At 44.8% G+C, this 12822-nt stretch overlaps 1 protein-coding gene across 1 annotated transcript in view; it reads right to left on the bottom strand.

Annotated features, from left to right (window-relative positions):
• LRRC74A (leucine rich repeat containing 74A) overlaps positions 1–12822 on the bottom strand; it is a 127122-nt gene extending 114300 nt beyond the window's left edge. Inside the window, exons 1-4 of the mRNA XM_004371124.1 lie at positions 12786–12822; positions 11130–11258; positions 2881–3053; positions 5–112 (exon numbers count right to left, since the gene is read on the bottom strand). Of these exons, the coding sequence (XP_004371181.1) occupies positions 5–112; positions 2881–3053; positions 11130–11258; positions 12786–12822 (447 nt within the window). The remainder of the gene's footprint in view (positions 1–4; positions 113–2880; positions 3054–11129; positions 11259–12785) is intronic.

Here is a 12822-nt window from a genome sequence, read left to right as displayed (position 1 = left end):
GTACCAGCTCCTGGATGTAGTAGTTCTCGTGCAGCATCTGCACCAGGCTGGTGACGCCCTCCTCCATCATACAGTTGTCTTCCAGCTCCAAGCTGATAATAGTTGTGTTGGACTTCAGCCACCACAAGAGAAAGGGGAGAAAGACATTACAGAGTTGGTTGGTGACCTAAGTTAGTTCCCTGACATGCCAGAACGTGTCCCCTCTCTTGAACAGCCCATTCAGGTCAGAGGGCATGGAGGTCCAAGCTAGGAATTCCGGAGGAGTAAATAGGTATAAGAGACTAGCACAGAAGTTGCTCCATCCCAAGGAGCCTTGCTAGGGCAGTGTGTTTATTCTGCGCACCTCCACTGAAAGGGCTTCCCTGGGGGAATTTAGAAAAGAGACGTTCAAGTAATTAAAGACCTGAAGAGTAAGAGGTGCCAGGATGAGCTGAACAGATGTGAGCTATTTAGCCTGGAGGAGCCAGAACTCTTACCTACTCCAGATTAAGGAAAATTGATAAATTTAATAAGGTTTGTAAATCATTACTTTGTCTGCTTCCTTCAGAGGCTTTTATTTTAGTTATCTGGCACTGTCTTTTTTAATCAGGAAGCTGCCTCAAGGCTGTTTGGAAGGAGCTGGACTTAAATCAGGGCTCCTTCAGTTACATCCAAACTAGCCTGCATTTCCACTGGGAGTAAAAGCAGAGGAAATTATTTGCGCCGCAGCAGGAAGAACTGGGACTGACTCTAACCTGAGTTTTTATTCTCCCCACTCCTTCCCCCAAACCAGTTGCTGACCAGTTGATTCTGACTCAGGGCAACCCCATGTGTGTCAGAGTAAAACTGCTCTCCAAAGTTGTTCAATGGCTGGTTTTAGGAAGCAGATTGCCAGGCCTTTCTTCTGAGGTGCCTCTGGGTGAACTTGAACCATTTGCACCACCCAGAGAGTTCAGTGGCAGAATTCTCGCCTGTCATGTGGGAGACCTGGGTTAGATTTCTGGCCAATGCACCTCCTGTGCAGCCACCACCCATATGTCAGTGGAAGCTTGTGTGTTGCTATGATGCTGAACAGGTTTCAGTGGAGCTTCCAGACTAAGACAGACTAGGAAAAAAGGCCTGGCAATCTACTTCTGAAAATCAGCCGGTGAAAACCCTATGGATCACATTGTCTGATCCGAAATCGATCATGGGGCAGTGCAGGACCAGGCAGCATTTCGTTCCGTTGTGCATGAGGTGGCCATAGTTGGAGGCTGACTCCACAGTAGCTAACAACGGTTTCCTTTTCCCAGAACAGAAAGGTACAGAGAATAGGCAAATCTTCGGATGCAGTGAGTGAAGTAACAAGTATGGCAAGGAACTTTAGGGGCTGTTTCCCCTTCCAGGATAAAGGAAAATGTGACAGTGCAAGCTACTGCAAGGTGGAATGGGCCAGTCAAGGGCTTCATGGGATGTCTTCTTGTCTCGGCTCTCTGGGCAAAGTTCCCTGGTGCTCAAAGGCAAGGGAGATGGCTCAGGTGATCTCCCAAGTCCTCACAGGCCTAAAAGTCTAGGTGTTATTTAGCAGTGTGCAGAAACCTAGCTTGCATTACTTCCAGAGTCACCCTAGAGACCAGCTCATTGTATGTTGAAACGGGAGGCCCGGTCACCAACTCTATGCACATTCATGTCCCGCGGGTGAGTTATCGACTTGTCACCCTCTGTGCTAACTGTTGAGGAAAAGACGATGAACAGGGAGAATCCCTGCTCTCCAGGGGCCTTTGCCCTGCCAAGTGCAAGGGCACAGGGCTAGGCCCCAGGGGAATAGATACAAAGAGAATGAAATATGATCCTTACTATCAGGGTGCTTTTAATCTAAGCCAAGGAAACACAAACATATGAAAAATTAAATAGTACAGAAGGTAAATAACGGTTCTCTTGTGACACCAGAATGTCACAATGATTATTGTCAAATGAATGATCCAGAGAATCAGAGGAGAAACTCCCCCAAAACAGAAACTGCTGTTACTAAGAAACAAGCGCTCCAAGTTCTGAGAGGATCTCATGATTATCCATTTTTCCATGAAACTCATCAGGTAATGGTGTGTCCCAGACACTTCATTAATCAATATTTCAACTCTCAGGGTATTTCAGGATGGCTTTGTGCTTTTTCTGCTCTTCCCTCCCTACTCCCCCTCCCAAGAGAAAGAGTACAATCTCGAATTTCATGGAACTTCTTAATGGGCTTGTGCTAAGAACAATTGCTATTACATTCTCCTCCCTCCCCCACTAAAATGAGCTATGTTGAAATTTCTCTTTACCTTCCTAACTGACAAACAGTGTTCGTGCTGATATACGATTGTTAAAATTTCTGAGTGGTGTGTGTGTGTGTGTGAGGGAAGTCAGTTTTGTACCTAATTAATTGTAATTATATAAAGCTATGAAGAGTTCAAGGTCCAGTCCTTGTTTGGCCATGCCAACCCAAGAGATATCATTATTCTTGTGGGAAAACCATCTGTTATACAGTGGGGTCTTCAAGAATTATAACGTTCCAAAAACCACACATTGAAGGAAATAGTGAACACTTTTATAGCAAAGGTGAGCTTTGGAATTGAGACCCAGGCTAACACTTTGTATTGCGCTTTCGCTCAGGCCCAAGCCCAAGCCCAAGCCCAGCCCAGCCCCTTCCCCTTTGCTTCCTGAATAGGAAGGAGTGTAGACTTCTAAGTTCTGGGACTCCAGCAGCCTTCTTCCTAGGTGCTAAAGGGGAGTCCATGCCTGTTGGGGAAATCAACTGGCAGTCAAGCACAGCCAGTGGCAGGGTGGGCATGAAGCTTGCTATTTAAGTTTTCATGCGGGAGGCCTACCACCTGTCAACTCCCCACCTCCTCCAAGTCTCACGTGCCCCCATGGCATGCTCACCACCAGGGCTATAGCAATAGCCTTGGTACCCTTGGGGCCCAGCCCATGGTGATTGAGGTTCATGTAGGACTCCTCCATGTTCCGGATGAAGTAGGAGACGGGCACTACGCCCACCAGTTTGCAGGCCTCCAGGTACAACTCCTTTTGTCCAGTGGTGAAATATTTCTCGAAATCTGTGAAGAGAAACAGGATAAAGTAGGATTTCTCTTCCACCTTTGTCTCATCTCCCTCTAACCTCAGGCAGAACCCACTTCTGAATGCCAGCTCCTCTGCCAGAGGATCTGTCCCCATGGGTATGAAGTCTAAAGGGCAACTCCAGTCCAGGAAGACAGCCAGCGGTGGGAGAGGGAAACTCTAACTCCAGGAAACCCCAGACGATGTCTCCCTTTGGGTAGGAGATGACAACCCTGGTTGTAGGCCCCAAGCTTTCCTAGGAGAAGAAAATAGTGTGCCCCCACCTTCCCACGCTGGTGTATCCCATGAGTGACCATCAAGGATGTGCAAAGTCCCAGCCCTCTTGCCCACCTTGGGACAACTCTGAAGGGCCCAAACCAGACAAAAACAGATGTTTTTTGAGGTTGTGGAAGTCTCCGTTTTGATTTCAGTTTCACTGTTGTTGTTAGTTGCCGTCTGGTCGATTCCAACTCCCAGCAACCCCACGTGCGCAGAATAGAACTACTCCACAGGGTTTTCAAAGCTGTAACCTTTCAGAAGCAAATCATTAGGCCTGTCTTCTGAGGTGCCTCCAGGTGGATTCCAACTGCCAACCTTACAGTTAGTAGTCAAGTGCTTAACTGTTTGTGCTACCAGGGAGTCAGGGATAAAGCTTTACTAAAAATTTAGAGAGGACCTCTCTTTAGGTAAAGTTAATTCTTCACTACACAAGGGGTCTTTCCATCTTGCAATGATTTGTATCTTAAGAAGCCCTGTCTGTCCTACTCTGTCCTGTAGGGTTGCTATGATTCAGAATCAACTCAGTGGCACCTAACAACAACAAAGAGAGATCTGGCTTTGCCCTCAGCTACTGGGAGGTGATCTCTAGGCCCCTGGAGTGTCCTGTCTGATAGGATTGTCTTTGTTGCCCGGGGGCTTTGGCCATTGGCCAGTCTAACAATGTGATTTATCATGGGGCTTTGGGACGTGCCATATCAGTTCTAACCTCCGGAGGAACTGGAGACTAACAATATTAGCCAGAACCTCTGGGAAGGGCTAGAGATTAAGCAAAGGTAAGTTGTGTGAGTAGTATGTGATTGAGTCCCAATAAAAAACTCTGGACAGCAAAGGCTCAAGTGAGCTTCCCTGGCTGGCAATACTCTGTGCATATTGCCACACATTGCAGCTGGGAGGAAGCGCTGTCGAGGACCCTACAAGGAGAGGATGACTGAAAGCTTGTATTTGGACCTCTCCCAGACCTAGCCTTATGCGTTTCTTCCTTCGGCTAGTTTTAATTTGCATCCTTTCTCTATAATAAAACTGTACTCACAGGTATAACATATTCAGTGAGTTCTGTCAGTCATTCTATGAATTATTGAACCTGAGGATGGCTGTGGAGAATTTGTAGCCAGCTGGTCTTAAATGAGAGGGGTCCTGGGGACCCCTGAACTTGCGGCTGGTGTCTGAAGTAAGAGCAGTCTAGTGGGGACTACTCCCCCAGAGTGTGCAGTTTTCCCTAACTCATTACACCTCCAAATCAGCAGGACAACAAACAAACTTGTATTTAAGTAGGCTTTTCTGTTTTCAAAGGCTTGCTTGTCATTTTTCCTCATATAAAGGATTGTCGTCCTTGTTCTACCCATGACAAATCTAGCCCAAGATCATACACAGCTGATCTGTGCTAAAACTAGCCAACAGAATAGGATCAGGGACTCCACCTGTCCATCCCAACCTCTTTGGGGCCTTTATTCCTTCAGCTTTTGATGAGCCTGGCTGGTGGCCAATGGGAATCTGGCCTCCCTGAATCCTGGCTGGCCCAGTAGTTGTCCCCTCATTAGGCAAGCCCAGTTCATGGCAAGGCTTCCTGTGGCCTGCTTGGGTCTACGTCTGCATCTGTTTTCCTTTGGCTCCCAGGGCCTTTGGCCAACCCATCCCAAACATTTCTAAGGCAGGCAATGAGAGCTTTGTTGGTTAAAGGACAACGCACTTAAGAGGAGGCTAATATTGCATGTACAGCTACAAAATGGCCTTCTCTCTGGTTGTAGAACAGGGTTTCTCAACTTTGGCACCCTGGCATTAGGGCTGGATAATTCTCTGTTGTGAGGGGTTGTCCTGTGCTTTGTAGGATATATAGCAGGCTCTCTGGTCTCTACACAGTAGATGACTGTAGCAATCTGCCTAACATCCTCTGGAGGGCAAAATTGCCCCTGGCTGGGAACCACTTTTATATAGGAAAAATGGCTAGTGGTGGGTGAGCAAACTGCTTCCTTCTCCCCCTTCTGTAGCCTCACCACCAGCTTGCTACTCCCACCCAGACTCATGCCCTCCCAGAAATCCCTTCCAGTCCTATCCTCAGCATCTTAGCACCAGCTGCAGGAGCGCCAGGAGCTAGAGCAGCTGAGGCCAAGTTTCTGTTCCAGCACAGTGTCTTGAGTTTTTTTTTTTCCCTAATTTTATTGTGCTTTAGTTTACAGCACAAATTAGTTTCTCATTCAAACATTTATGTACACAGATTGTTTCATGACATTGGTTGCAATCCCCCAATGTGTCAGCATTCTCCCCCTTTCTACTCTGAGTTCCCTGTGTCCACTTGTCTAGTTTTCCTGTCCCTTCCTGCCTTTTCATCTTTTCTTTTGGGCTAGTATTGCCCATTTGGTCTCGTATACTTGATTGAGCTAAGAAGCATGGTCCTCACGTGTGTTATTGTTTGCTTTATAGGCTAGTCTAATCTTTGGCTGAAATGTGGACTTCAGGAGTGGCTTCAGTTCTGAGTTAGCAGAGTGTCCGGGGGCCATAGTCTAGGGGGTTCCTCCAGTCACTGTCAGACCAGTAAGTCTGGTTTTTTTTTTTGTGAATTTGAATTTTGTTCTACATTTTTCTCCACTCTGTCCAGAACCCTCTATTGTGATCCCTGTCAGAGTGGTTGGTGGCAGTAGCCACACACCATCTAGTTCTTCTGGGCTCAGGCTGATGGAGGCTGTGGTTCATGTGGTCCGTTAGTCCTTTGGACTAATATTTTCCTTGTGTCTTTGGTTTTCTTCATTTTCCTTTGCTCCAAACGTGATGGGACCAATAGATATATCTTAGATGGCAGCTAACAGGCTTTTAAGACCCCAGACGCTACTCATTAAAGTGAGAGGTAGAATATTTTCTTTATGAACTATGCTATGCCATTTGACCTAGATGTCCCCCGAGACCATGGTCCCAAGCCCTCAGCCCCAGTAACTTGGTACCTCAAGGTGTTTGGATGTGTCTAAGAGGCTTTTATGACTTTGCCTTGTCCAAGTTGTGCTGATTTCCCCTATATTGTGTTTTGTCTTTCCCTTCACCAAGTTGACACTTGTCTACTATCTAGTTAGTGATTTTCCCTCTCTAGTTAGTGATTTTCCCTCCCCATCCCTCCCCTCCCTCATAACCATCATAGACTGAGTTTTTTTTATGTGTAAACCTTTTCTGGAGTTTGTACAATAAGTGGTCTCATACAATATTTGTCCTTTTGTGACTGACATTTCACTCAGCATAATGCCCTCCAGATTCATCCATGTTGTGAGATATTTCATGGATTCATCGTTGTTCTTTATGTTGAAGTGAACATGGGTATGCATATGTCTATCCGTGTGACAGCTCTTATTTCTCTAGGATATATTCCTAGGAGTGGTATTGCTGGATCATATGGTATTCCTACTTCTAGCTTTTTAAGGAGGTGACATATCATTTTCCATAGTGGTTGTATCATTTTACATTGCCATCAACAGCACATAAGAGTTACAATCTCCCCACAACCTTTCCAACATTTGTTATTTTCTGTTTTTTTGATTAGTGCCAGTAATGTTGGTGTGAGACAGTATTCACTGTAGTTTTGTTTTGCGTTTCTCTGATGGGTAATGATCATGAGCGTTTCCTCATTTGTGTGTTAGCTGCCTGAATGTCTTCTTTGGCGAAGTGTCTTTAGCCCATTTTTTAATTGGATTATTTGTTTTTTTTTGTTGTTGTTGAGGGGTTGAAGTATTTTATAGATTTTAGCATTTCCTCATGTGTCTGTTAGCCTCTTGAATGTCTTCTTTGGTGAAGTATCCTTTGTCCATTTTCTAATTGGGTTATTTGTCTTTTTGTTGTTAAAGTATTTTATAGATTTTAGAGATTAGACCCTTGTTGGCTTTTTCGTAGCCAAAATTTTTTTCCCCAGTCTGTAGGTTCTCTTTTTACTCTTTTGATGAAGTCATTTGATGAGCATAAGTGTTTAATTTTTAGGAGCTCCCAGTTGTCTAGATTATCTTCTGGTGTTTGTATATTGTTAGTAATGTTTTGTATTCTGTATATGCCATGTATTAGGGCTCCTAGTGTTGTCCCTATTTTTTCTTCCATAATATTTATCGTTTTAGGTTTCATATTTAGATCTTTGATCCATTTTGAGTGAGTTTGACATCCAGTTATACCAGCACCATTTGTTAAAGAAACTATCTTTTCCACATTTAATGGACTTTAGCCCTTGGTCAAATATCAGCTTCACGTAGGTGGATGGATTTATGTCTGGGTTCTCAATTCTGTTCCATTGGTCTATGTGTCTGTTGTTCTATCAGTACCAGGCTGTTTTGACTACATGGCTGTATATAAGATCAGGTAATGTGAGGCCTCCCACTTTGCTGTTCTTCAATAATGCTTTACTTTCCATATAAGGGTAGCAATTAGTTTCTCCATGTAGTTAAAGAATGCTGTTGGAATTTGGAGCAGGATTGCATTATATTTGTAGATCGCTTTGTGTAGTATTGACATTTTCACGATGTTGAATCTTCCTATTCCATGAGCATAATATGTTTTTCTATTTATGTAGGTGCTTTTTGGTTTCTTGCAGTAGTGTTTTGTAGTTTCTTTGTATAGGTCTTTTACATCCGTGGTTAGACTTATTCCTAAATAGTTTATCTTTTGGTGGGAAGCGTTCGGCTGCTAACTAAAAGGTTGGCAGTTTGAATCCACTAGCTGCTCCTTGGAAACCCTATGGGGCCGTTCTACTCTGTCCTGTATGGTCACCATGAGTCAGAATTGACTCCATGGCAATGGGTTTTTTGGGTGGGTTATGGTAAATGGTATTGATTTCCTTTTCGAAGTTCCCTTTGTTAGTGTAGAGGAATCCAACTGATTTTTGTATATTAATCTCATATCCTGCTACTTTGCTGAAATATTCTATTTAGTTCTAGTAGCTTTCTTATGGATTCTTTGGGGTTTTCTATGTACAGAGTTTTCATACCATCTGCAAATAAGGATAGTTTTACCCCTTCCTTACCAATTTGGATGCCCTTTGTTTCTTTTTCTTGCCTCATTGCTCTAGCTAGGACTTTTAGCACAATGTAGAATAAGAATGGTGATAAAGGGCACCCTTGTCTGGTTTCTGTTCTCGAGGGGGATGCTTTCAGTCCCTCTCCGTGGAGAGTAATGTTGGCTATTGGTTTTGCATAAATACCCTTTATTATGTCGAGGAATTTCCCTTCTATTCCTATTTTGCTGAGAGTTGTCTTGAGTTTTTGGCATCAAATTCAGTCCTTAGTGGTTCTAGTCCACCAAAGCAGAGTAGCTACTCCTTGGCTTTGCCCTTGGGACTCATCTGTTTGATGCTGGCATCGGATGTGTTCAGGGCCTGGTCCTTTCTAGTTGTATTCATATGGTTATATTTTATTTATTAAATATTTTATTGTGTTTTAAGTGAAAGTTTACATAGCAAATTATGTTTCCATTTAACAATTTCTACACAACTTGTTCCATGACATTGGTTACATTTTCCATAATCTCAACATGCTCATTATTTTCATTCTTTTCTTTCTGTTTCTATTAATCTAGCTTCCCTGCCCCTCCTTAGCTTCTCATCTTTGTTTTAGGGTAAATGTTGACCATTTCATCACATATAGTTGATTATTTAATGGGGCACAGTATTCACGGGTGGTATTGTTTATTTTATAATCCAGTCTATTATTTGGATAAAAGGTGATCACTGGGAGTGCTTCAGTTCCAAGTTCAAAGGGTATCTTAGGGTGATAGTCTCAGAGTTCCTGTAGTCTCTGTAAGTCCAGTAAGTCTGACTTTTTTTTTTTTTTTTTAGGAATTTGAGTTTTGTTCTACATTCTTCTCCTTTTCTGTCCAGGACCTTCTATTATGTCTCTGGTCAGAACGGTTAGTAGTGGTAACCAGGCACCATCTATTTCTTCTGTTGTCAGGCTAGATAAGGCCGAGGTTGATGTGGACTATTAGTCCTGTGGACTAGTTTCTCCTTTGAGTCTTTGGTTTCTCTTATTCTCTTTTGTTCCAGACGAGTAGAGATCAATAGTTGTATCTTAGATGGCCGCTTGTAAGCTTTTAAGACTCCAGACGCAACTCACCAAACTAGGATGTAGAACATTATGTTTATGAACTATGTTATGCCAGTTGACCAAGCTACCCCAAGAGACTATGGTCGCAAGACTTCAAACTCTGTAAACCTATCCTGAAAGGTGTTTGGTGGTGTCTAGGTAGTATCTGTAACTGTGCCTCCTATGTGGTTTATTATATATATGAATATATATGTGGTGCACATAAACATGTATATACATATGCCTACAGATACTCCTGTACATGCACACTACTCACATGTGCCTTCCAATACATGTATATGCATACATTTCTATATGGTTATATTTTAGAGGCAGCTTGCAACAGTGCCAGGGGGCATGGGAGGAATGAGATTGAAGGGGGAGGCTAGGGTAAAACATCCAGTGTTTCTATTGCCACTTTCTCCAACCAGGTAAAATCAGGTGTTGAAAGCAATATTAGTGGCAGCCTTGAAGTGGAAAAGAAGTCAGGAAAAGAGCATCAGGAAGCTGGGGGAAGAGTCAGGGAGGAGGTCTGTGTTGAGGGTGAAGTTGTGTGTTGACCACAGTGGGGAGGGTTATGAGCTGACTCTATGTAGATGGGTTTCACAGTTTAATTTGGCAGAAGAGCCTTCTGCACCTCTGCTGCTTCTGAGTCACTGCCCACCACCCAGATGCAAGAATACAGGAGAGGAAGGGCCACTGGGCTAGTCTCAGACTGGGAAATATGAGGTGAATCCCATTAGGTGTGGCCAATGTCATTCTCTCTTTGCACCACAAATGTTCTCTTTGTCACTTCCCTCCTTGGGGAAACTGGGAGGAAGAAGAGGGTGGAGGTGTTGTCTGCAATGATGGAGTCTTTGCTCCAGCAAATCCAGCCCCCAGGACTCAGACACACTTAGATTTGCCAGGGGGAGACACAGAGCATTCAAGTAGGGGAAACAAGAGCTCTAAGGGGGTGGAGGAAAGTCACGCGGATGCAGATGGGCACAGAAACACTCCAGAGCCCCTGGAATGTGAAATACAGAAGGCAGATTGGCAGGGTGGGGTGAATGTGAAATCAGTGAACTACTGGCTCGGCAAGCTGCTGGTGGCATTGGGCAACTCACATGATCTCTTTGAGCCTCAGTTTCCACCTCTGTAAAAAATTAAAAAAACCAAACCCATTGCTGTAGAGTTGATTCTGACTCATAGCGACCCTATAGGACAGAGTAGAACTGCTCCGTAGGGTTTCCAAGGCTGTAATGTTTATGGAAGCCGACTGCCACGTCTTTCTCCATTGGAGCAGCTGGCGGGTTCAAACCACTGACGTTTTGGTTAGCAGCCAAATGCTTAACTATTGTGCCAGCAGGGCAGTGTGTAAGTAAGTAAGAGGGGAGTAATAATGGTGACCTCTTGGAGCCATTGCAAATATCATATAAAATACTATATATGGAAACATTAGAAAACCAGAAATCCTTGTTTCTTTATTGGTTCAGCTTTCAATAGGCTGATGGAGGACACTGCTCGTGAGGCAGGCCATGAGCTCGGGCGGGCCAGCCTTGAGGAGGACGTGGCATAACCTCTGCACAGGCGTTTCTAGCCACATTCCTGTTGAAGGATGTCCCACTGGGCAGTGCCGTGGCCAGTGAGGAAAGGAGCGATAGGGCAGCTCCTGGGAAACCGGATTTCTCCAGATTTTTTTTTTAAATTGTTGTGCTTTAAGTATAGTTTTTGAGGAAGGAGGCCAGCCTGCCTCCACCCACAAATGCTTGCTCTTACCTTCGATCTCTAGGTCTGTTTCCGAACTCTCCCGGGCTGGTTTCTCTTTTTCAACAGTCATGGGTGCTTCGGCCTCACAGTAGAGCGTCTCATCACTGTTCTGTGATGCCAGCACAAGCTCGTTCTCATCTGGAAGAAACTCATCTCCTTGATTATGGGAATGAAACCTGCCACCAGCTTCCCTCTGCCTCCACGTCCTTCCCCTGGGTCCCAGGTCCCAGCTGCAGCCTGTGTCACCCCAGCCTTCTGTGAAATCAGTCCTCTGTGTCTTGGGCAGAGGGCCCCCAACCCCTGCCAGGGAGACTCCATTCTGCAAACCCTCCCTTCCCACCATGGGGCCATTTGCTGGGGGTTCCTCTATGGTCCATGGGGTCTTGTGCTAAATACCCCGTCACGTGTATTCTCAGGAGACCCACTGCTCCTGCCCCCACTCCCTGTTTAGGGCCTGCGTTGGCGATCAGCTGCTTACTCGCTCTTTTTGCTTCTTATTTGGTTGGGTGGGGCCAGGGTCTGCTGTTATTCTTTCTGATGAAGGGATGTGTCCTGAAGCCTAGTTTCCCTCATTGTCAAGCACAAATGGTGGGGGATAGGAGGAGGTGGTGGGGGTAAGGCAAGGGTGAGGGCAGGTGGAAGCTTGGATCAAATATGAAACAAAATGGAACAGGCAGTAAGAGAGGTAGCTTGATTCTTAAAAATTTGTCCTAGTTTCTATTCCTTCCAATCCAAGATTTGTTTCATGACCAGGAAGAAGAGGGACTTACAAAATCTGTCTTGGATTGGAATTAACTGCTATGGTTAAATGGAAGTCCTGTTTGATGAGAGGTTGGTGAGGACAGGAGAGCTTCCCTCACACCAGTGCCCTCGACTTGCCAGATGGGGCTTTTCCACCACTGGGTCACCAATCTGGGACTAGCCATGGGCTCCTAAAGTCATGTACAGGGTTCAGAGCTCAGTCATCCTGCATCAGGAAGACTGGACAGTTTTGCAGGAGCCACCCTACTACTCTTTGGGTGGGCTGAGTTTTGACCACCCAAGTTCTAGGATGGTGGGGTTCCAGAAGAGTCTACGCAAGTCTGTGTCTTTCTTAAACCTTAGCCATAGACTCAGCCCCAACATTTATTTCCCAGCCTGAGAGACAAGGTCTGTGTGATATGGGCTGGGAGTACCAGTCGTTGGCAGTTAGAAGTCATGTATTTTTGTTCCAGCTCAGCCAGCAAACTGTTGTGTGCCCTCAGGAAGGTGATACATTTCGAGTCTTAATATTCTCATTAGTCAAACACTTAAAATTCCATCCAACCAGTGGAGTGCTGATAAATGTTTAACAGCTGGCTCTCCGGAAAAATATCCTGATTTGCAGTGTTCGCCAATTTATGTGGTGTAAATATTCCCAACATGGCTGATTTCAAACTACTAATGTGATGTCAAAAATGAAAATTAAAGTTGGCTAGAGACAGTAGGAGCCAGTTCCAACACAGCATCCAGCTCTCTTATTCCCTGCTTGCCAAGCCCTGAACCCAAGTCAGTATAACACCTCATCCCAATTCTAGAGGGTCCCAGGTGAGGAGAGATGGGGGCTTCAGAGTGCATGTGATCACTGGGTGTTATACTGAAGCAGCCCAAAAGACCTGAATGGTGAGATATGGGATGCCTTTTCACCTTTTGTCTCCAATTCAAGAGGTTCGTCATTGTCCAT

Source organism: Trichechus manatus, unplaced genomic scaffold (genome assembly GCF_000243295.1).
Source record: "Trichechus manatus latirostris isolate Lorelei unplaced genomic scaffold, TriManLat1.0 scaffold00010, whole genome shotgun sequence".
Classification (NCBI taxonomy): Eukaryota; Metazoa; Chordata; class Mammalia; order Sirenia; family Trichechidae; genus Trichechus; species Trichechus manatus.
This window is presented reverse-complemented; position numbering and strand designations above follow the sequence as displayed.